We start from the raw sequence: 25,157 nt of genomic DNA, 5'->3' as shown, positions 1-25,157 counted from the left end.
TGGTCTTCCATTCACAGAAGGGCTAAACAAAGCATAGAAATCATGTATGAGGAGGATATTAACACAGTACCTCTGAGGGCCGCATCAAGGATCTTCACTGCAATGATCATAAGTGGCCAACACTTGTCGCAGATCTCGGCACCCCTGGAACACAATCATAACTAAATCTACACGCAACCAACATGACAGGGGTTCAATTTCTTTTTTAAAAGGCAGGGGTGGAAATAACCCATTGCCCGTCCGAGTCAAGATTTTTTCTATTGGGCACTTGCCCACACTGTACCGGTGTCCAGTTGACTTTCCAACGTTAATCATGTTGTTTATTTAAAAATCAACAAGAAAACGTCCGGTATAGTGGAAAAATTATGAGAGCAAGTGATTTTATATGTGCCACTGTACCGGAGTACCCTAGCAATTTTAAAGTTATTTCCACTCCCGAAAGGCCCCTTGTCCTGACTAAAGAGTGATTGAGAATGGTTTTATGCCGCCTTTAGCAATATTCCAGCACTATCACGGCGGGGGACACCAGAAATGGGCTTCACACATTGTACCCAGGTGGGGAATAGAACCCAGGTTTTAGGCGTGAAGAGTGAACGCTTTAACCATTGTAATTATGAAAGAATAAATCAACATGGTATTTGATGTTAATGTCTACTGGACTTTTTATTTCTCCTTTACAGGTAATAATTGTCATTATTTTTTTTTATATAGAACAGTCTCTGACTCTCACATTGTAGAAAGGTAATTAAGACATTAGGACTTGTAAATATTGAGCACGATTTCCGTCTGTATCCACGAGGCATGGGGTAAAGAACACTTTTGTCAATGGGTGCTCAAAATTCAGAGTAGAATATCTGAAAATTCATGATAGTTCAGCAGTTCATGCCGAGTGTTTGTCATATTATATTCTCAGCAGTGAAACCAGTGAGTTGGTGGTTGGGTCAAGCCATGATAAAGTAATCATAACTGTATTGGTATATTTCTTCGTCGTAAAGTAACTATGGCCAATTTGAACACCAAGATTTCTGAAATTGTCTACAACCTTTCTTGTTGTCGGATTTTTTATCTTTCGACTGTCTGGTGCAAACATCTGCCCTCCTTTTAAAAAACTATCGATCAGCTTCTGTGACATTTTATAAGATCAAAGGTGAAACTCAGTCGTCTGCTATTCTGTCTTGGCCTGACTGTTGACTCAAGTGCATGCCAGCTTTCTTGTCAGTGATTGGTCAGTAATGCTGTAATGATGCATTTAACTATCAGTGAATTGCAATTATTGAGTCTCCAATAGCAATTAATCGATGGTAGAAATGAAAAACTATTGATGCATCGATAGTATGTGTGACTATCGATAGTTTAGTAATTTTAATAGCTACATTTCGAGCAGACATGAAATGAATTCCGAGTTTATTTAATTCATTGAAACCATAAGCATCGCAGAAATTATCTGGTAGCCCACGGACAAATAAGATACCGTTATTTGATGACCTGAAATGAAAACTGACTTGTCCCGGGCATCGGGCAATGGGATTTTTGAACCCCTGCATAATCTGTTTGTTTGCTTTGTTTGTTATTGAACACCACACTCAGCAATATTCCAGCTATGTGGCGGTGGTCTGTACAAAATCAAGTCTGAATCAGACAATCCAGTGATCAACAGCATAAACATCGATCTACGCAGCTGAGATGCGATGAAATGTCAACCAAGTCAGCGAGCCTGACCACCTGATCTCGTTAGTCGCCTCTTACGACAAGCATGGGTTGCTGAAGACCAATTCCAAGCCGCATCTTCACAGGTCTCCAACACGATCAAGGTGAGTTTGGTCTCAAATACAATTTGGACCAAAATAACATGAACTTCATTTTGTATCTTTCTTGCTTACATTATCAACTTGATCAAAGCAAAAAATTTCTCTTACACACCTCATCACTGTTTCCATGCAATTATAATTTATCGACCCATGAAGGTCCAGGTTAGAATATTGATCTTCAGTAACCCATGCTTGTTGTAAGAGGTGACTAACAGGATCGGGTGGTCAGGCTTGCTGACTTGGTTGACACATGTCAAGCTCAAGCTGTTGATCACTGGTTTGTCTGGTCCAGATTCAATTATTTACAGACCGCCGCCATGGCTGGAATGTTGCTGAGTGTGGCGTAAAACTAAATTCACTCACTCACTCACTCACTATAATTTATCAGTCCACTATGTCAAAAATACTGGGACATTCAATACTTTGGATAGATCAGGCTATATTCCACCAGGATGTGGTATATTTACCAATGAAATATATATATAGTTATTCATTGGTATATATCAGTGTTCACGAATAGCGTCTGACCCTCTGACAAATCCGGCAGATTCGCCGGTGGTCAGGTGGAAGTCTACCACCTGCTGGCCCCAGTGTCCGACTGTATATTTCACAATGACTTTGACTGAAGTTGTCGTATGTGACACATCACACTTGTTTGCTGTTTACAAATTTTACGTTTGTTAATAATGTCAATGCCACTTATAAGAAGTGTTAAATCTGAAATGTGTGTTTAATTTTTATTCTATGGGTCCTGTGAATTTTCAGTGGGTCAGACAGACCTCTGAAACTTACAGGACGCAATGTCCTGTTACTTTGAAACACCATTCGTGAACACTGATGTATGTATGTATGTATGTATGTGTGTGTGTGTGTGTGTGTGTGCGTGTCTTGGGGGTGGGTGGGGGGTGGGTGGGTTTAATAGTATAGTATAGTATAGTATAGTATAGTATAGTATAGTATAGTATAGTATAGTATAGTATAGTATAGTATAGTATAGTATAGTATAGTAAAGTATGGTATAGTATAGTACAGTATAGTATAGTATTAGTTACTGGAAGACAGAAACTCTGACAATGTCAGGTGAAAACTTCTTGCTATTTGCAAGAATTGGCTAAGTGCTGAACAGCAATATTTAACCTATTATGCCCAGTAACAAAAAAAGGCTCAGTGGAAATAAACAACCTTGAGCCCCAAAAAGAGTGTATAAGCTGAGAGAGTGAAGTCGCTATGTAAGCTTGGACCAGATGAACCAGTTAACAGTGTTAACTCTTACGACAAGCATGGGTTGCTGGAGATCAATTCTAACCCGGATCTTCACGGGTATGGAAACTTGCATGAAGATAGAACTAGATGCTTTCACTTTTGTGTTATGCATCATAATCATTTTCAATAAATCACACATTAACAGAACTTCTGTGACAGGGAACTTGCTCAATTGTTCTAACTTCTATTTTAAGTAGAGCTGTAACGATGCATCGAACTATCGATGGATTGCAATTGTTGAGTCTCCGATAGCAGTTAATCGATGGTAGAAACGAAAAACAATCGATGCATCGATAGTATGTGTGACTATTGATCGTTTAGTAATTGACTTCCGTTGACAAATATTTATGCTGTTTTGTATTTTTTTATTGTTTGGGTGCAGTCTTGCAGCTTCATTGAGTTTATGTTTTAACTGTTTGATCGGGGTTTCAAGTTTCTTGTCAGTTATTAAAAGAGACTGAAACTACTTGAACTTGTTATTATTTCATATAAACTATACATTCATTTGAGAAATGACTTCAAATGAGACAATTCAAGGAGAAAAAAAACCTATTGCAATAGTTGTTTCCCCCTCAATAGTCACCCCTAATTTTAAGGATTATAAAGTGATGTGCAACCCATAAAATAAGAAGATGAAAATAGTGGCATTACAATTTATTCCTGTAACATAAGAGAAACATGTAATTTTTAAAGTAAAATTGATATTTTATACTTAACCTGACTCATGCTTATTTGCTTTGCTCTTTCTTCTATGCGAATGGTAGTGGAACACTTAGAATCCCTTGTAGTTCCCTGAAGAGGACGTAAAAGTTCTCTCACCCACGAGTTGCCTCCTTTTTCCCGCCAAAACAGTCATGTGACCTGCCATGCTTGTCACTCTCTCCTGAATAAGCCCATGCACCTGGGTTTGCTGGGAAACCCGAAGTGTCTTCTGCAGGGAGGTTGGGAAGGCTTGACATCATGAGCCAGGATAAGTATAAAAATGTAATTTTTTAAGTAAAATTGATATTTTATACTTATCCTGACTCATGATCTTTTGCTTAGCCCCCTTTCCCTTGCGAATGGTAGTGGAACACTTGAATCCCTTGTAGTTCCCAAAGCAGACGTAAAAATACACTCACCCACAAGATACCTCCCTTCTTTCCCTGCAAACAGTCATGTGACCAGCCTTACTTGTCACTCTCTCCTGATTTTTCTGCCCATGCACCTGGATCTACTGTGAAATCCGAAGTGTTTCCAGCGGGGAGGTTGGGAGGGCTTCTCCTCATGAGTCAGGATAAGTATATAATATCAATTTTACTTAAAAAACTACATATTTTTCCTTATCCTGACTCATGATCTTTTGCTTATAGAATCCTACGGATTGGTGGTGGGTCAAGCCACTTCCTGGATTCAACAGCTGTCCATAGATACGTCCTGTATCCCCCTCATGGGAACTGCATAACAGCATTTCCTAGATCCTATTCTTCCAACTTCCGTTGTAACTCGGGGACCACCATCTTGTCTTACTTCTCTCTCAGACAAGTGAATCTTGTAGATTCATGTGGTTTAAGATATACTAGTATCTTCGTTTTACTAGTTATCTATAACAACCCATCGATTATGATAAGATCTTTAGTTCCTTTCAGATATCTAAGGTGACATAGATATTCCTCCACTTGAGGATGAGGCGCTTTCATAGCCGTGAAGCCCTTCCGCCTTGCATATTGCTCAAGTTTCTGCCATTTGTCGTCATACAAATTGCGAGTAGATCTGCGTAACGCTAAGATTACTGCTTTCGCTGCTCTGGCGGAGTATCCTCTTTTCTTCAGACAGGTTTTGATACGGTCCACACGTGTAGCTGGAACAATGTTGGGTTCCTGTGGATTTGCTTGGTGTGGGGATGTCTGAGTAGGTTCGGCCATTCTGGTAGTTTGAGGGTTGGACTTCCCAGATCTTCTATTAGGTCTAGGAACCAGACCCTCGCTGGCCAATAGGGCGCGACCAAAGTCAGTTATAGTGCTTGTGTCTGTTTGATCTTCAACAGTAATTTCGGCAGAAAAATCGGAGGTGGAAACGCGTAAGCGTTTAGTCCTTCCCATGATATGCTCAGTGCATCTGTTGCCCAGGCTTGTGGGCAACGCATGTCACAATGCAATACATAATATATCATCACATCACATCGAAATTTTGTTTTAGAATATAGGTGTCGAGCAAGCTTGTGGGTCTGGTACTGGTGAGACAAATGTCTGTAGTTGTTTGTTGAACCTCGTGGCGAACAGGTCTATGCATGGGGATCCTATTTCCCTTATGATGAGCAGGAACGCTTCTGGATGGAGCATCCATTCCGAGGGTGACGAGTGAATTGGTCGGGAAAGAGCGTCTGCTAGTACGTTCTTGTCTCCCGGTATGTGACACGGCTTTATCCAGATGTTTGCCTTCTCTGTGATGTTGAACAACTGGAATGTGAGCTGCAATAGGCTTGGCGATCTTGTTGATCCTTGCCGATTTATGGAGAATGCCACTGTAGAGTTGTCCATGTGGATCATCAGCATTCTGTTGCTCAGCGAACTCGACCATAGTTGTACGGCGTTGATCACAGCTTTCATTTCTAGCAGATTGATGTGAAGATGCTGTTCTGCATTTGACCACTTCCCTGATGCAACCTGGTTGTTGAGATGTGCACCCCATCCTTGTAGCGATGCATCTGCGTAGAGATGTGTGTCGAAGACCGGCTCTTGTAAATAGGTCCCTGCGCAGACATTCGACCTGTGAATCCACCAAAGTAGGTACACTTTGAGATGATCTGGTAGTGAGATAGGGTCGCTGCTGTCCAGATGTTTTGCCAGGAATCGTTGCAATGGCCGTAGTTGTAACCTTCCTGTGCGAGTCAAGTCTTGTGCTGAGGTTAGTAGACCGAGTAGACATTGCAATGTTCGTAGTGTTAACGGAGAGATGACTGCTTGAGGAATCATGGCTTGTATCTTGACCCAACGATCTTCTGGGGTCACAATTCGATTCTGTGTTGTGATGAATCTTATCCTCAGTAATTCTACGCTGCTCATATAAACCTCTTGAATAAGGGTTGCTACAAGTGTAAATTATTGTTCAGTGATATTAATCACGTATTCCCAATGTGGATAATATAAGCCAGCATGACGAAGGAGGCTGTCGAGACGTATGTCTGTATGGATCTTGAAGAAATACTGATGTTGAATCTAGTTGATAGGATATAGATTCCTAATCCCCACGCTGAGTGACGAGTGTTAATAATATTATCTGTACGTCCGTTCAAGGATACTTGTAGGCGTTGTTAACCTTTACGAAGGTTGCCTTGAGGTTCTCCAGTACTTGAGATATCGGCTTCATAGGTGATATGATATTGGAGTCGAAGTCATCAGCATATATGCAGTATGTCTCTGTTGGGTTGGAGTGAGTGAGTGAACGTCAATACCAGCAGGCCATCTGCTACCCAGGATAAGACCTCCGCATCCGTGTAGATGAAGGGATTCCCCTCATCAATAATAATAATAATTGGCTTGTATAGCGCCTAGTTTCCATCAGAGATGCTCAACGGCGCTGCATACATCGTTTAAAACACAATAAGTGTGAAAAGAGTTCTATTCAGAAGCCATCTTGAAGAAGTAGGTTTTGAGCAAGTTCTTGAATTGTGAATGGGACTCAGTTCGTCTGAGGGTGACTGGAAGATTGTTCCACAGAGCTGGTGCTGCTACAGAAAAGGCTCTATCACCCATTGATGTTTTAGTGCTTGGCTGTGTTAGTCTTAACGTATCTTTTGATCTAAGAGCTCTGGTGGGTACATGCAGATGTACAAGCTGGCGAAGGTAGTCACAGGACTGGTCATCGTAGAGGCAGTTATGAGTCAGTAGCAGAATCTTGAAGTAGATCCTGTACTTTACTGGAAGCCAGTGAAGGGATTTCAGAACTGGCGATATATGGTCATGGCGATGGGTTCGAGAGACCACACGAGCTGCTGCGTTTTGAATTTTCTGCAATTTAGAAAGTGTTGAAGATGCCGTGTTGCAAAAGAGTGAGTTGCAATACAAGTGATTACAAGTGTTTGCATTAGGAGCTAGGTTGTTGTCCAAAACTGGACCTGCTACAGGTGTAAGGTTCGTGCAGCTTGTAGATTTGTGCAAGCTGTAAGCTGTAGAGATCGCACATGTTGTTGATCTTTTGTTGTTGAGTTATAAGCGCTGACAAAACCATCTGTTTCCATTCTGACTGCGGATTCTTGAATGTTTTATTCATTGCTTCGTTTTTATTCAGCGTATGTTAATAGAGTCGACGTCAACATCCTGCCTGTTGATCTAAGGGTACGCGAACCCTATGGACGTCCGAACCTTGTAGATGTCTGCGTTGCTGATATCTGCTTGTTGATGTGTTCGCGAACCTTGTAGATGCCTGCGTTGCTAATATCGCTTGTTGATCTGAGGGTTCATAAACCCTGTAGATGTCTGCGCTGCCTCTTCTCGAAACTTCCTTTCGCGAACCATCCCTTCACGAACCCTGCCTTCTCGCGAACCTTCTCTTCGCGTGTGAGAGCTGTGGGATCTAGATCTGGAACGGCTGGCTCTTGGGGATGGATTCCTAGGCGTTCTCGAACGTTGAGGGTTCGCAGACGAAGTTCTGGTGGAGATAGTAGCCTAGCGAACCTTCCATCTTGTTCAATGATGACAGAGTCGTCCGGTTGTGATGACCTTCTCGAACGTACACGTTCGCCAACGTTATCTGCAGATGTAGATCTGTGAGGCGTCCTAGGTTTGCGTAGTTCTGAGGGTTTGCGAACGTTGTCAGTTGATGAGAGGTTCTGTCGTGCCTTCGCTTCCTCATCAAAATGTCGTTCCATCATGGCCATCATTTGTGTAGTAAATTGCCTCATGAAGTCACCTGGATCAAGTTCTGCGTTGACTGGAACTGATTCAGCGTTGATGAAGCGTTCGCGAACGATGATGTATTGTGTGCTTCAACTTCACTGCGTTGAGAAGTTGGTGGTTGGTCGTCAAACAGCTGGCCCGCTGTTGTAGTTGCAGGAGACGATCTAGTAGTCGTGGAGGTTGACTGCATCGCCGATCTAGTAGGTACTTCAGGCAGAAGTAACGGTGGTTCATCAAACACGACTGCCTCGTGCAGTAGGATGATCTCCTCATTAAAGACCTCTGATGAGTTGACTTGCTAGGTCGTGTTGATTTCGATGTTGACCTAGTTATAGATGCCCTTTTCTGTGTTGTGCATGAAGCAGTAGTCTTTTTCTTACTCTGAGAGGGCGTCAACTCAGTGGTAGCAGACCTCTTTTTCGACCCCGTAACAGACGACTGCCCCTGCAACGTTCTCAACACAGCACCAGAATTATGTATTTCTGCAGTAGCAAATAACCTACGGTTACCAGCTTGATCGCCAGGTTTATCAATCGTGGCTGGTGATGACTTCCTCACCTGATCCATGGTACGTCTATAGATGTACGATAAACACTGATTAAATTGCAAATCTGATAAATTAATACAGTATCTGTAACGCAAGCTGGAAGAACATGGATTAATGCATGACGGACATTGGGGGTGAGGATCAGCCGCTGATAACCGGTACCTGCAAACACTGCAAGATTTCATCAAATGTAAACAATTACATTATGATGAGAAAAAGTGACAAAATATGAATAATTTTTCAAAATTTTGGCATACGATTAAAGTTAAATATAACCAGAAACCATACACAGCTAAATTTGGATGAAAGGATCTAAATATCAAAGGATATGGTGCCGTATACAGGACTCCAGTGCTCGCCCAAACGCTTGGGCGATGAAAGAGAGAATGACAAGCATGGCAGGTCACATGACTGTTTTGGCGGGAAAAAGGAGGCAACTCGTTTGTGAGAGAACTTAAAGTCCGTTTTAGGGAACTACAAGGTATTCATGTGTTTCACTACCATTCGCTTAGAAGAAGGAGCAAAGCAAATAAGCATCAGTCAGGATAAGGTAAAATCGCGAAATTTGTCTGATGTACTCACGAGCAGCAGTTGCGGACGTCATCGTAATCTGTCATGTCAATGTCAAACACCAGTTCCTTCTCTTGGGCCTGGAAGGATGCTGCCTTCACTGTCTTGTGTTCCTTCGGCTGAAATAGTTACAGCACTCCAGCCTTAACATGCTCAAAGGTCAAGTCTACATTGTAATGCAGCAGTATCTCACCATAGAACATTTAATTTTATTACAGCCAAACCAATCATATTTCTTGTTTTACGGATCCGCTGGTCGTATTTTTTCAAGAATAAGAAAAAAAATAAAAGTTTATAATAGTTTCTTCCACCAGGATGGAAATTTCCAAATGGAGGAGAAAGAGAGAAAGAAACCAATTCGTACTAGAAATCTGAAATGTGAGGAAGAACCTATACATCCTTTGAAGAATGATGATAATTTGACGGATATACAACTTCTTATTCTGTGAAAGGCGACGTTTCGACATAGATTCTATTGTCGTTATCAAGCAAGTGACATCATATCGCCTTTCACAGAATTCAAGTTGTACATCCATAAAATTATCATCCTTCATCACCTCAGCTTAAAAAATGCCCATCAAAGAAGTTAAATACATCTTTTGTTCTTGGATCTTCATGCAGAGAGCTTGTATTGAGGTTGATGGAGTTGCAGTGATTTCATTTGAGTGAAATAAATTATAAACTAGCAAACATGGTAAATGGTCCAAATGGTATGTTGAGGGTGGAGGTTTCATCTCCCCTATTCCCAACACTTAAAGAGATTTTACAATGCAGAGATGCCAACCCTAATTTAGCCCAATTAGTATTTTGGCCAAAAACTGATGCAAAAACTAGTATTTTTTGGCAAACATTAGTATTAACCTTTCCAAAGAATTTTCATATTTAATACAGAAAATATACACATTCTAAGAACTTGTTATTAACATTGTACTCACCTATATCAGTAGCAAGTATCCACATATTACCTGATGCTGAATAAAATGTTGTTGCAATTTATTGTGTATGGTACATATGCTATTGATAATTTAATGTATTTTTTTTTAAAATTGTATATTTTTACTGCTATCATAGTCGAGTATTTTGAGTTAATTTTTCGTAACGAATACGAGAAAATCGTATGAGTTGGCATCTCTGTACAATGTCTTCTACTACTGGGAGAACTTTTATGCTTCATGATTCAAAACAGTGGCAAATACATTACACCATGTTACAACTTACCCTGTGAGAGAAAATGGCCCCAATATCTATCTTGTACGGACATCGCTTCTGGATCTCTTTCTCCAGCTCCTGCTGGTCAGAGAATGACTGGTACCGAATATATACGTCATCTTTCAGTGTGAAGGAGAACTCTCTGTGTGTGAAGTAGTGTTTGGGTACTGTAAAACAGCAGAGACAATAAGATAGGTTGGTTGTTTTTAATGCCACACATATATGGCAGCGGTGGGTAAATAATCAAGACTGGACCAGACAATCCACATCATGAGCATCGAACTACTCAATTGCAGGGCTCGATTTAAGAGATTTTAACCTACTTGCACCAGGTGCAACCTAAGATAAAAAACTAGTTGCACCAGTCAAATTCCAGTTGCAATGTTTGTATTGCAATATGTAATATCAGAAATATGCTATTGCATTATTTAGATGTTTTATTCAGAAGTTTACCCACTCAAAAATTGACTTGGGCCTGGTGCAAGTTAGACTAATAACTAGGTTGCACTTTGTAATATTGGCTTGCACCAGTGCAAGTAACAAAGCACTAAATCGAGCCCTGAATTGGGATACAATGACATGTGTCAAACCTGACCAACCAATCCTGTTAGTCGGCTCTTATGACAAGCATGGGTTGCTGAAAATCAATTCTTACCCGGAGCGTCACAGGTCAAAACAAATGTAATTTTTAGAGTAAAATTGATATTTTATACTTATCCTGACTCATGCTCTTTTGCTTGTCTTCTTCTTCTTGCGAACATAGTGGAACACTTGTATCTCCTTATTTGAAGCTCCCTTCAAAATAAAATCACTAATTGGTACTCACCACGAGTTGCTCCCCTTTGTCTCCCCTGGCGGGAAAAGGTGTCGCCACCCTCTGGCCATGTGCTCCACTCTCTCCTGATTTAGCGAGCCCAACACTTGAATTTACAGGGAAATCCAAAGTGTTATGTGGGGAGGATGGGAGGGCAACCTCATGAGTCAGGATAAGTATAAAATATCAATTTTACTCTAAAAATTACATATTTTTCCTTATCCTGACTCATGCTCTTTTGTTTGTAGCATCCTACTGAACGGAGGTGGGTAACAGAATACTTTGGATTTATAATTAGTGATTTTGTATAGATATACTGTAATATCTCCCTACGGAACTTCATGAAGTCTTAGATTTAGGATGTTTCCTGTATAAAGAAAACCATAGGTTATATAAAGCCATTAAGGGGAATTACATTATGAATATATTGAACAATACATATAAATTATATATATATATATATAGGTGACTCTGATAGAGGCACTGAAATTGACTATATCCAAGTATATGCTTAAGGTAGAATACTTAAGCTGAACATATATACATAGCCCTAAAACTCCTTAGAGTTATAAGCTAGATGAGTATGTATAAAATACATATTAATCTTGTGAGGCTAATATTTTAACGCCTACGAGGGACTGTCAGTTGCTGAGCCGAGGACCAGTGGTCCGGAATGGTGAATGCCAGAGACATCTTCTGTAGTGATGTCTCTTAGGTAGTGATTAGCAAATACCATGTTAGATTTCCAATAGCATCCTTCCATAATCGCGGTTCAAGGAACAGTTACCGTAGGGCTTAGGGTAGAGGCCAGTGCCCTGATCTCATGTGGATTTGATGCTGTTGGTGGGTCCAAGCCTGCTGCCTTGTAGGCACGGAGAATGACAGTCCTTATCCAAATAGATATTGTAGGTCCGTGACACTTCTGTTTGATTCGTGAGGCTTATAATGGGATGAATAAACGCTTGAGAAATCTTCTCCTTGTTTTGGATCGTCAGAAATAAACTTTGAGCTCTTACCGGACACAGTGATAGGTCTTGTGTATCTTGTGATCCGAGAATAGAGGATAGCCGGATGTGGAATAATCTGTCTGGTTGACCTGGCAGTTGATTCTTTGCAATGAAATCCCATCTTAATCCGAGGTGCGCTGTGTTATGATTGTCATCAAACTGTATCCTCTCGTAATCCAGAGCGTGAATTTCAGACATTCTTGCTGCTGTGGCTAGCGATAGCAGAAACAATGTTTTCTGTGAGAGAAATTCAAAGTTTGTCGATTCCAAGGTTCATAGACCTCACTGTGAGGTGTTGTAACACTACATTCAGATCCCAAGCTGGGGCGTGGAACTTCCGCTTTGGTCCTCCAATCGAAAGCTCGTAGTAAGGCCAGTAACTCTGGAGATCTTGTCAATTTGACACCCGCTCTCATGGTGATTACAGAGCTGCCGCAAGATATGTTGATATCGCTGAACCTTTTAAATGTTTGTTTTACGTAGGTAACACAAATAGTCTGCCACTTGAGGTTGTGAAGCCTCTCTTGCTGTAAACCCTTTCTTTGTTGCATAATTTTCTAAACTGTGCCACTTGTCGCCGCATACAAGCCACGAAGTTGAGTAAAGGCAAGCGTGACTGCTTTTGCCGCCCTGGCAGAATATCCTCTCTTGTTTAAACACATTTGTATACAGTCCATACGTGTAGTTGGAACATTGCTGGGTTTCCGTGCACTTGTTTGGTGTGAGGATGAATTAACAGGTTTGCGCGCTTTGGGTAGCTCCAGTGTTGGTTGACCGATTTCTTGAATTAGTATGGGAAACCATCGCTCTGGCCGCCAGTAGGGCTACCAAAGTGAGTTGTAGGCTCTGTGTTTGTCTGATTTTCTGTAATACTTGAGGTATTATTGCTGGCGGCGGAAACGCACGACGCATTGAGGCCTTCCCATGATAGACTTAGAGCGTCCGCTGCCCAAGCTTGGGGTCTGGAACTGGTGACCCGTAATGTCGGTAGCTGATTGTTGAATCGCATGGCGAATAGGTCTATTAGCGCTCCTAATTGCTTGATTATCTGTGCAAAAATTTCCCGGTTGATCATCCACTCTGTCGGTGATGGTAGATGAGGCCGAGAGAGCGCCTGCTAGTATATTTCTGGCTCCGGAATGTGCACTGCTTTGACATGTAGATTTAGATCTTGTATTAAATCAACAGTTGAAAGCTTAGGTTCAAAAGGTTCATCGATCTCGTTGAGAGCCTTGCTTGTTTATGTAGAACGCCACTGTCGAATTGTCTGTATGGATCATTAGGGCATTTTGTAGAAATGTGCTCCAATGTAGAATGGCGCTTGATTACAGCTTTCATTTCTAGACTGTTTATATGGAGTTTGCATTCTTGCTGATTCCATAACCCTGATATCGTGTGGTTGGTGAGATGAGCTCCCCAACCTTGGAGTGACGCTCTACATACAGATGGGTTTGTATTCCTGCTCTGCTAAACAAATCCCTTCGCAGACATTCGATTTCTTGGTCCACCATAGTAGATGTGGTCTGAGATGTTTCGCAGACTGAATGGTTGTACATCGTTGAGATGTGCGCTGATGAGGACCTGTAGGGGCGTAACTGTAATCTGCCTGTGACAGTCATGTCTTGGGCTGATGTGAGAAGACCTAGTAGGCTCTGCCATTGTCGCAGTGGTAACGGAGAGAGTAGAGCTGGTGGAATGGTCTGTTGTATCTTGAGCCAACGGTCTTCTGGGTACCATAATACGGTTCGCGATTTGTGATGAATCGAATACCTAGGAACTGTAGGTCTTGGCGATGGTACTAGGTCCCACTTATGTAGTTTACTAACCAACCTAGTTGTGTTAGTAGCTTTATGATGTAGTTTAACTGTAGTTTGAGACGCAGTGGATCTTGATCTACTTGTATCCCGTCAGTCGAGGTAAAACGCACTCGCGTAGCCCTTGACGATGTAGAAATTTGATAATCGGTTTCGTTATCCTCGCGGAATAGCCAGGGGCTGATGATATTCGAATGGGAGTACTTTCCACTGGTAATGTAGCCCTTCTAGAGTAAATCGTAGGTATTTCCTGGAATCGGGATGAATGGGGATGTGCAAGTAGGCATCCTGTAGATCTATGCTGCCCATGTAGTCCATAGGGACGAATCATCTGGCGTAACTGAGGTAAATGTATCATCGCGAAACTTCGGTGGTTTGGCGTAGATAGTTCTTGTTGAAAAAGCTCATGTTGTAGATGAGTCTGTATTTCTCCGTGGAGTTTTCTTGGGAACTAGGAAAACTGGGGAGTAGAAACCTGGTTCGACGTTTGCTTGATCTATTACTTCTATGGCCTGTTTGGATAGGAGTGATGAGACAGCCTCTTTATCTTTAGTAGTTGTTGGCGCTTTGTAAATCGAACTTGGGGTTTGATTGTCACGAGGCTTGTCCTGTAGAGGATACTGAAATCTGCGTGTTGAATAATGTTGGAGGCGTAAGGATCTTGCAGTATTCCCCAGTTTTCCCAGTGTAGTTGGAGGCGTCCACCCACTTGAGCTGGATTTGTACTGGAACGGCTGGGGGGTGGAAGACTCCAGTCGTTCGAACCTGTGTTTCAGCGTCTATAATTGCGGGAACCTCTGGGTGTCCTGCCTCTTCCTGATCCTCCTCTATAGTTGCCATATGGGCGTGAAAAGAATCTTTACCTCTAGAGCTGGCTATCTTCCTGTCTCTTGCTCTTTGTAGACCCGTGAACTTAGATCTGCCTGAGTATCTTTGTGAAGTCTGACGAATGACGCTGGCTAGTGTGTCCATCGATCTAATCATAAGGACTTCCCTGGAATCCTTAGAGACTTCCTTAGCGACTTTATCGATTTCTCCGTCAAAGATGGATGTTGTCGACCACGGGGCTGTATAAAGTGGGGCTGTAAAGTTCTCCCCAATTACAGGAGGCTGAGGAGGCCTTGACGGCGAAGCTAAGGTCAGTGCTGCTGAAACAGATGTAAGATGATCCGTTAAAACTGCTGATCTTTCTTTGCATAAGTAAGGCAGAATAAATCATTCTATCATCTTCCGTCCGCGGAATCGAATCTAGTAATCAGAGTCTCATTGATCGTCCCTAGATCTATTTAACCCAAAGAACATACGTCGTCTCGTCATGGTTTCTATATGAGCCAACTTAAGGATCATCCATCTTGTAAATCTTGTTCTTTACATCGCTGATGATGATCTTATAGTTCTCATCGATGTCCTGGGCCCTTGTAGAAGGAGTCCATGTTATGCGTGGAGAACTTCTTGGCTTGAAAGTTGGGTAGATGTGGTATCTGAACTTTAAGTAGCTTTCTGGAAAGCTGCATCTAGATTCTGTGGCACTGTCGCAATCGGGTCGATCGGGGTAGTGATTGCATCTGGATCATCTTCCTTCATCAAATACGTCTGAGCTGTATTGCCACTTTTAGATGGTGATGTGAGATCTAGGTTATTGACCATCCAATACCGTATCTCTGCATCAGAAAATATGATTCCTCCATCATCCTCAAAACCATCATCATTAATAAATTGTAGATGCTCTTCGGGACTGCGTGTAGCTGTCTGAATATCTGATGAGGTTTGTGGCGATCTAGTTGACTTGTGCGCCGCTCTATGTGGAGATCTGATGGGTGATCGACCTGGTGATGAGCGGATTGGAGATCGCCTATGGGATGATCTTCTCGAGACTTGTGAGGTGAATGTTGATAGCTTCGCTGAAGCTCTTCGGCAGTCCCTCGATGTTCTTCTAGACGATGAAGATCTGGAATCATATGTCTTTCGCGAATGCCTTCGCGAAGCTTCATTTGCGTCCGGTCCGGGGGATCGATGATATGACCTTCGCGAAGGCTTCCGTGATGTCTGATGGTCTGAGTCCATATCTAGAGATGAAATCGAAGATGGTGATGATCTCTCCCGCCTTCGCGAAGGCCTTCGCGAAGGCTGTACATCTAGGTCCTTCGTCAAGGTGGTGCGGGACTTCCTTCGCGAAGGTGACATCGTCTTGGCTGCTACGTTGACGGGGGGTGCCTCTGGGGTGCTGTCTACGTTGGAGCCTTCGCGAAGGCTCGGACCCTGCTAGCAGTTTGTAGTGGTCCTCCATGATGTTCATAATCTGCGCATCATGTCTTCTGGGATGATCTGTGGCGAAATCGCCGGCGCTCTTTTCTCTTGATGGGGTTCACATCAATGGCGCCTGACGTCGGTGTAGAGGCATCAGGCTGCATGGAGATCTCTGCAGAAGTCACAATTAAGCTGACACCGGGTCAGCTTCTTCTGCCGTAAGTCGGGATGATTATCGGCTGATCATCGTAGAGGCCCAACTCTGCTGCTGGAACGATCTCGGCTGAGAAAGTTCTTGCTGTCTTCGTAGATTTCCCTTTGGAAGTCTGCGCTGCCCTGGGTGTCCTCAATCTGCGTTGAGACGACGATGAGGCCCTCTTAGATTTAGTCTGCAATGGCGGGATGTCTGGGAGGCCGGTCGTTTTCTTGAGGTAGCGGACTGCGTCCCACGTTCCTCTGCCGCAGGGGTCTCTAGCAGAACACCAGGCGGGGAGAGGGTCGATCGCTAGCAGCTGACTGGAAGGAATATCTGGACTCTCTGCCATGTTTTGCCCTTGTTTGCGTGATCTATCTGCAGCACGTCTTAAGACGCAAAGATGATATTTATTAAATGCAGAATGAGATAAATTAATGCAGTAACTGCAACGTGAATTAAGCGCACGCAGTAGAACAACTAGGGCATATTACATGTGGATCGGAGGCAGAAAAGCGTAATCTACAAATCGTACAGATTTTCATGAACGTAAAGCTAGCTGAACAATCACGCGAATACACGATGAATAAACAGTAGAAATAACGATTTCCACTATGTTCAAGCAAGAAGAAGAAGACAAGCAAAAGAGCATGAGTCAGGATAAGGAAAAATTAAGAAAATGGAATCATCACTGCCACCTGAAGTTACGCTCGTGTTCATTTCTTTTTAGCCAGAAGTTTTTGTCACTGTCATAAGGAAGTATTCTTTGTTTATCAAATGATCAGCACCGGATTGTTTACGTCAATGAGCAGATTCATTATCAGCAAAACTTAAGAATTCTATGACGGTTACCATTATCTTTTCCACGGATACATGTGTACAATCAAACATGTTGTATCGGACATGTTATAATCGGATCTCAGTAATCGATCAATAGTTGACTGTTATCATAAACCCCATCACACAACTCATGTGGGCAATTACTGGGACACAATCATAGCGAGTGAGTGAGTTGGGTTTTATGCCGCTTTTAGCAATATTCCAGCAATATCACGGTGGGGGACACCAGAAAATGGGCTTCACACATTGTACCCATGTGGGAATCGGAACCCGGATCTTGGGCGTGGTGAGCAAACGCTTTAACCACTGAGCTACCCCACCTCCCTGGGACACAATCATAACACTGTGCAAACGAAACAGGCACTGATTAATACCACAATTGAGGATACTTCCTGTTGAGGCATACACGTGACTGTCTTTCACATTACAGTTTGACAGGCTGCATTGGTTATCTTGATAAAACAAACATAACAATAAGAAACATACTTTCTACAGTCTACATTTGATGTTTTATTTATTATGAATATCAATTCATTGCCCGAGCTCAAACATAATTGATGATGCAGGCGAGACCGATCGATTGACCATTATTTGATTAATCACTCCAGCACTAGTTGTATGTTTAAACATATTAAAAGTTATCTGAACATGTGAGCGATACATCCATAGGTCGGAAAGACTTTAGCCTATATCCCCTCTTAACACTTTTTTCTCACATCGTCGAAAACCCCTGACACCCCAGCTAACATCACATAACTGGGCCAATGCTGGCCATGTAAAGTCAGAAAATCAGGCCCATTTAAGGCATTCCGGAACTCGGCCTGTACTATTTTCCACATTGGCGTTGAACTGGACCAGTACAGGCAAAGAAGTATGGCCCAGTACACAGCCGTAACGGTTGCAAATTGGCCCTTTACAGTTTGGCCGGCACTGGCCCGGTTAAGTTTAATACAGTTTCTACTATTTAAAACAAGCTGATACCAAAATAAACCCTGAAAGAAAACAAGTTAATCCATATGAGTTTAATTCATGAAAGAAGATGACATGATGCATTATTCTGTCATTGATTCTTGGCCTCGAACTCAGGTTCCTCCTGTGTTCTGGGCCCTGATTTCTCGCGTCTTTTATGTCCCCCATTCCTGTCCGAAAAATGGAATAATTTACCATCACATCCATCAACTAACTCATCCTCATTCTCACCATTATTATCATCGTCATCATCATCGTCAAGTGCAACAGCATCATTAGCATCATAATAGTTATCATCATCACTGTCATACATAGCGTAACCACTGGGGAGACTAAGAGATTCAGATATTTCAGTTGTGCCATCATGCACCTTTTCGTCTAGTTCAGTATTTTCTTCACGAATTCCCAATGTATGTAATTTTGTTCTGGGTGATCTTGTTCAAAGAAGTTTCAAAATTCAATTCTTATGATAGTCTCTTTCTGAAGTATTTTCAAATTTTCGTTTGCTTTTGATTCAATGTTTCGACGTTTTGTCCATTATGACATGATTATCAAGCAATACTATAATTAAGGTTATCCGTGATCTAACAACATGACATACATACTGAATGTTTCAAAATGCCCTTGTCCCAGCAAAATTCATACTGAATGTTATTGTTCAAAATTTAACACTTAACCTTGGTTGAAAAAGTAGTCTCCATAAGTGATTCACAGCAAATATCGTTACTTTTTAGTGTCACATTAAGTCAATTTACATTCAAAAATGTTGAAAACGTCACAATCTACATTTTGGCCGCTTCTCTTGAGCAGACGACATGGTCCTGAGATAATCTCCCACAATTCAACAGACAGGAAATGCACTGCCTGTACTGGGCCATTACTTGGCCGGTACAGGGTACAGTACTGGGGTGCAGTATTTACGGTAACCACCCAATATATGGCCCAGTACAGTTTTGCCTGGGACGGACCACTAATGGAAAACAAGCATTGATCCAGTACTTGCTCTATACTGTCGTACATTATGCCAGTACCAACGGTACAGGCCAGAACGATGCCAGTACTGGACCAGTTATGTGATGTTAGCTGGGACCGCATCGCGACTCTCGCCGTCTCGGCTAATGATCTGGTGAACTAGTCTGGTCACAATTACATTTACTGATCACATAAACAGTGTGAATTGCACTTGAAACCTGGCAGAAAACTGCGTTAGTGATATATGCAGGTTTGACAGTTTCGATTCTCAGCTAGCATGGAGCACCCCTACTCATTGTAACTCAGGCTAAGTGTGCTAATCAAGTGAAGTTTGAATAATATTTTCGAAAGTCCAAAACGTACCTCCACCATAATGCAGCCACCGATAGTAAAGGCCGTAAGGGAAGAGCCTCTTGTAATACATGGGCAAAAGGTCAGGCAACGAAGCAGGATCATAATTGTGTTTTTTATCTCCCATCGTTATTGTTGACATCTAGTTCTCTTTAGCGGTACGAAATCTCCCGCCAAATGGTCAGTTTACGGCAAAACTTCCGTTCGATGCATTATTATCACATTAAATCATCAAATTGACAATTTAAACCACAGGAATACAGAATAACAATAAAAGCCTGGTGGTAGCTCTCACAGAATTATTCAAGAAATCATTTAGTTGTCGTAACAGACAGTAACATTTCACATGCGGCAATATTGTTAAGTCTCCCTACAGAAATGTTCATAGGGTTCGCTATGCCAAAACCACTGTTAAAATCTTGAAACGTAGTTCAGAGTTTGGTAAATTACCCCTCCCACATTTCCGGGTTTGGACAAGATTGTGTTCCATGGCATTATCACAAGATCACACTTAAATGGCGATTTTGTAAGTGATAGCTAGTTTTTGTACCCACTGACTGGAATCATGAGTTAACTGAAATTCAGCTTGATTTTGTTTGTTTACGCAGATCTTTCTTGGTTGGTAAGCGTGTCAAGGGGAATGAACTCTGTCACGACTCTTGTTCAGATTGCACATCTGTAAGATTTGATCGTTTGTACACTTGTGAAATTTACATTAAATAGTAAGATACATTAATCACCTCATACGGCCCCAATTGTTACTAATTCAGTTTATAATATACTTATTTGAAAACATTTCTTCAGCTTTTATAATGAAATTGTATCCACCCATAGGGCCTTACAGTGAAATTCCATTGTTTTTTTGTTTAGCCTACCTACCAATTTGTTATAAGAACTTCGTTTAATTGCCCAGAAAATGTCATGATCTTTACATCACAATTTGATGCATCCAAATCCCTGAGAAGAAGTACCAGATATATGTATGTCTTACTTTGACGCAGAATGAAACAGGGTCTAAAACTAAAACTAGTTATGGTGACTTAGAAAAATGGGGATCCAGGGGAGCGCCAATTATGAATATTTTGGCTATTTGCAAGCATAACGAGGGTCCAAAAAAGTATCAGAATGGTGTAGTGTAATGTAGTAGGTTTAGATAATGACATTAAAGCCGTGAATGAACCAGTGATCACGGATTAAGATAAATTCAGTCAAGATGTTCTTTATACAGTCAAAGCATATTTTGGGTTAGATTTATGAAACACAATACCAATTAGGTATTTTGAATCTGGTCTTCCAGACTTCAATCAAATAAAGTTTTAATGCTAAAAAGGGTTAATTAATGATTTGGATCAACCAGAAACAGCAACGCTAATCATGGAGACAATTAGTCCAGCATATAACTAGACAACTTTGCACTATACCAAGGTGTGCTCGATGTAGGCATTGGCTGGAATACGAGTTTATTCATATGAACTAGGAGACAATATCCTTCTTACAGTCAAGCATGACACTAATTCCACTTACACATGTGCTGCAAATACAAACGTGTGTCATGTAGCTCAGTCACTATTTCAACAAAGTATTTTCTGTATGACTGTATCCTGTTAGTTTTAGACCCTGTTTCATGAACTATCATAGCCAGCAACTGTAAGTTAGGCAACTTGAGGGTAGATACATCCTAGGGGCACAGTTGTAGGGTCATGTAGCAGCACCTTCTGGCTGGTGAAGGGTCATTGGGGTTTGCCCAGTGGTTAAAGCGTTAGCTCATCATGCTGAAGATCCGGGTTTGATTCCCCACATGGGTACAATGTGTGAAACTAAATTCACTCATTCACTCTGGCTGTCACCTCACCTCACCTCACCTCACCTCACCTCACTTCACCATGATTCTTAATTATTTCTTTGTTATTTATCTATAATTCCAAACTAAATGCCCACTAAAAGCACACTGGAACCAAACTAGGATTTTTCAGTATAGAACTTTAAAATATTTTTTTAACAATACATTAATGTCATACCTCACAATATGACCTTTTCTTCTTTATTGGCTCTGCAACATTAGTTAAACCAAAATTAAAATGAATTTGGAAATCTATTGTGCCATTTTGGTAAATTTTATGCTGTACAATTTTGCTGCAGGTGTAAGTATGTCCCAGAAATTATTGCAGTTTTTTTATGTTGTTGGTATACTAGAGAGCTTGCTTGATTTTGTCGATTTTAGTGATGGATGTTATCTATCTAGTATATCTTCACTCATATAAATGTGGAGATGTTTTTCAGGTTTCATACATTTGTGAAAGAAGGGCCAATTGTCAGAAGTCAGATGACAATAACGCGTGATCAATGAATAATAATTCGTATGTGTAGAAAGCTGAGATCTAAGTCAAATATTTTCTCAGTTAACTACTGTCAAAGGATATATAATAGGATATATCAGTAGAATACAATAGAGCCTTTTGAAATCTGTCATACATATCTATCTCACTCCACCATCTCTCCACAACAGAAGTGTTTTTAAAAGTGCCACATAAAAGGAGAGTTTAAAAGGCTGTCCAATTTGGTAATATCCTGTTTTACAAATGTCACCAGACCTGTGTTGGCCTTGGACAGGCTTAGTGATAGTTAAACAAATGTTGATGGATATATGTTCAGGTCAGTTGGTAAACAGGTCATATGTCAGTTCCCATTGTTTGCCCGATCTGTCAGTATTCAAGGGTTGAAGGTGAATTGTAATGGATATCAACTCGGTTGTTGACAGACAATTCATATTCAACATGATAAGTAGCTTCTCCATTAAGCTCTCACAACCAGCTTCAAGACCATTCTTTTTAGCAATCTAAATGATATTAAACTAAGATGAAAAACTTACTTGACAGTGTTGACTGTCCGTGTTTGTTATCATCATCATCACCACAACCACCTTCTTTTTCTTCCTCTTCTTCCTCTTCTTCTTCTTCTTCTTCTTCTTCATCAGAGGTGTTGGTATAGCCTTATGGTTAAAGTGTCTGCTTGTCACGCGGAAGACCTGGGTTCAATTCCCCACATTGGATCAGTGTGTGAAGCCCATTTCTGGTGTCCCCCTGATGCGATATTGCTGGAATATTGCTAAAAGCGGTGTAAAACTAAACTAAACTCACTCACTCACTCACTCACTCACTCACTCACTCTTCGTCATCACCAACGCCATCATCTTCATCATCATGCACAACAGAAATATACATTTAAATCCAGGTTTTCCCTAATCATCATCATCTTCTTCTTCTTCATCATCAGGGGCGGTGGGTTAGCCTAATGGTTAAAGTGTCTGCTTGTCACGCGGAAGACCTGGGTTCAATTCCCCACATTGGATCAGTGTGTGAAGCCCATTTCTGGTGTCCCCCTGACGCGATATTGCTGGAATATTGCTAAAAGCGGTGTAAAACTAAACTCACTCACTCACTCACTCACACTTCGTCATCACAATCGCCATCATTATCATCATCATGCAAAACAGAAATATACGTTTGAATGCAGGTTTTCCCAGATTTTGTTTTGAGGTTTGCAAACACCATAGTCTCACCCATGTAGTAGGACACTCTAACCTGCATCACATAAGACGTTCATCTCACATTAAGATGACTCTCTGTGATATGACAAGGATATAGTTGAAAGCAGCGTTACAACTCACGCACACACCCACCCACCCACTCACTAACTCACTCAGTTAAAATGATCATTACCAACTTTGATGAATTTAATATAATAAGTTCTACTGATTTGCTTTCCTCCAATTGCTAAGTTATTTATTTGCATCCAATTTCAGCTATTACCATACTTACTGTTGATCGAAATAGCAACCCTATCCAATTATAAGACCAGTCTGTAAGTAATCATGCAGAACATCCCCTCCAAAGACTAAAATTTACATAATAATCCATATGATCCTGTGTATTTCCATACAGAGAACAAAAGTGCTGAGGGGTAGACGTTGTCTTGTGGCTATAGTCGAGCACCGTTGTGTCGAACTCTGATAACTCGACATCTCGGATGTCTCGATATAACATCTCGGTCCCCGCAAAATCCTTCATAACTTATCATTATTCATGCTCTTTTAACTCGATACTGATGTCTCGATATTTCGGATATCTCGATATAATTTGATGGTCCCAACATGCAAATTACCCTATTAGTATTAACTCGATATTTGCAAAGAAACTTGATATTCACCTACCTGTCATGGGCAAGTATCATTCTGAACTGAGGTTGTTTCCACACGTTTACACACGGTGTGGCATGAATCAAAGGGATGTGGTAGTGTAAAATAATTAGGGCTAATTGAGTTGAAGGTGTCACTTGTTTGTTATTTAAAGGTCACATGCAACCAAAAAATCAAACATAATTAAAACACAATTATAACTTCTTCATGACATATAATATGCATTGCTGATTATGAAAAAACAAATAAACAAAATTATAAGCGTATAATCGCAAATCAAAAGTGCAATATTTTGTACTTGGGTTTACCTCCCTCGAAACGAAGCAGCCGGGATACCGAACCTAGTCAGAGCGGGTGGGTGTGCACTCAAGTGTAACGGCTGGTTCATTAGCAGATGCTGCCTTCACGGCTCATTGTGTGTGTATATATAGAGATGTTGGGTTTTGTAAATACATGCTCATTTTTTGTGTATAACATTTTGCAATCAACAGACATCATAACATGTCATGTGTTCAAGTATCACACCTGCCTGTCTGTGTAATTACATAATGTCACAGAGACCGAACACGGGCCATAAATCAATGCGATTTGTTTATGGTGTATAGCCTGATTGGTGTTAAGTTCAAATTGCATGTGGTCAGTGATCGCAGTTGTGTATTGAATATTGTCATTAGCAGACAGGCAGGCAGACACACAGGTGTCAATAAAACAAGACATTGAGTTTTGTCTGTGACAGCGACATATCTATATCACAGTTAGAAATTGTGTCAACGCTAAATAATGACATTGCTTTTAGTATCGAACTGAGAAAGTGACTCGGTAAGGAGAACGTGTGGTGAAATAGACAAATGAAATTATATAAACAGTTAATTTACTGTCATAACATATAAAAAAGCTCGCACCTGTGAGATTTCAACAAAACATTATGAAAATAGCTCACACCAAAGCCTTCACCGAGTCTTCACCAGAAAGCCCGCTTCCAAGTTGCGCGAACCTATTTCACTGCGCACGTGCTATGAGCGCAGCCCAGCTGTTGAAACCCGTATTCCCCAGAAGAGTCTGGGGAAAATTAGTGAAACGTTTGAACTCCGATTTCGCGCGTTTTTTTTCATCGCGTTATTTTTCAACTTTATAAGTTGAATTTGCATTTTTGACGCTTTGTGTCGGTAAGTCCATACCGAAAGGTATCAGAATCTGCAAAGTTGTGTTTTACGTTGCATGTGACCTTTAATTAGGATTAATTAAGAAGGAATTAATTAGGAAGTACTCACTGTTACGAATAAACACTACTGATAACAGATTATAGTCCGGATCAAAACATACTGAGAAGCATTTTGTTTTCTTTCATAGTGATATTTGATGATATGCCCTGGTCGGATGTCTCGAAGTTCGGATAACTCAATATTTTTTCTTGGTCCCATGAATATCAAGACAATGGTGCTCGACTGTATTATGAGACAGATTTTACTTTTGTTAATCTT

At 41.2% G+C, this 25,157-nt stretch overlaps 1 protein-coding gene across 1 annotated transcript in view; it reads right to left on the bottom strand.

Moving 5' to 3' along the window:
• Nucleotides 1-19,681, bottom strand: part of LOC124282896 (DNA primase small subunit-like) — a 29,380-nt gene extending 9,699 nt beyond the window's left edge. The window contains exons 1-4 of the mRNA XM_046718937.1: nucleotides 19,494-19,681; nucleotides 10,284-10,441; nucleotides 9,078-9,184; nucleotides 71-144 (exon numbers count right to left, since the gene is read on the bottom strand). Coding sequence (XP_046574893.1) covers nucleotides 71-144; nucleotides 9,078-9,184; nucleotides 10,284-10,441; nucleotides 19,494-19,623 — 469 coding nt within the window. The 5' untranslated portion in view covers nucleotides 19,624-19,681. The remainder of the gene's footprint in view (nucleotides 1-70; nucleotides 145-9,077; nucleotides 9,185-10,283; nucleotides 10,442-19,493) is intronic.
• Nucleotides 19,682-25,157: the final 5,476 nt, after the last annotated feature.

The sequence above is a fragment of the Haliotis rubra genome, unplaced genomic scaffold (assembly GCF_003918875.1).
Source record: "Haliotis rubra isolate DU_JTF1 unplaced genomic scaffold, ASM391887v1 Scf306, whole genome shotgun sequence".
NCBI lineage: Eukaryota > Metazoa > Mollusca > Gastropoda > Lepetellida > Haliotidae > Haliotis > Haliotis rubra.
The sequence above is the reverse complement of the archived record's forward strand: the minus strand, read 5'-3'. Positions and strand labels throughout refer to the sequence as shown.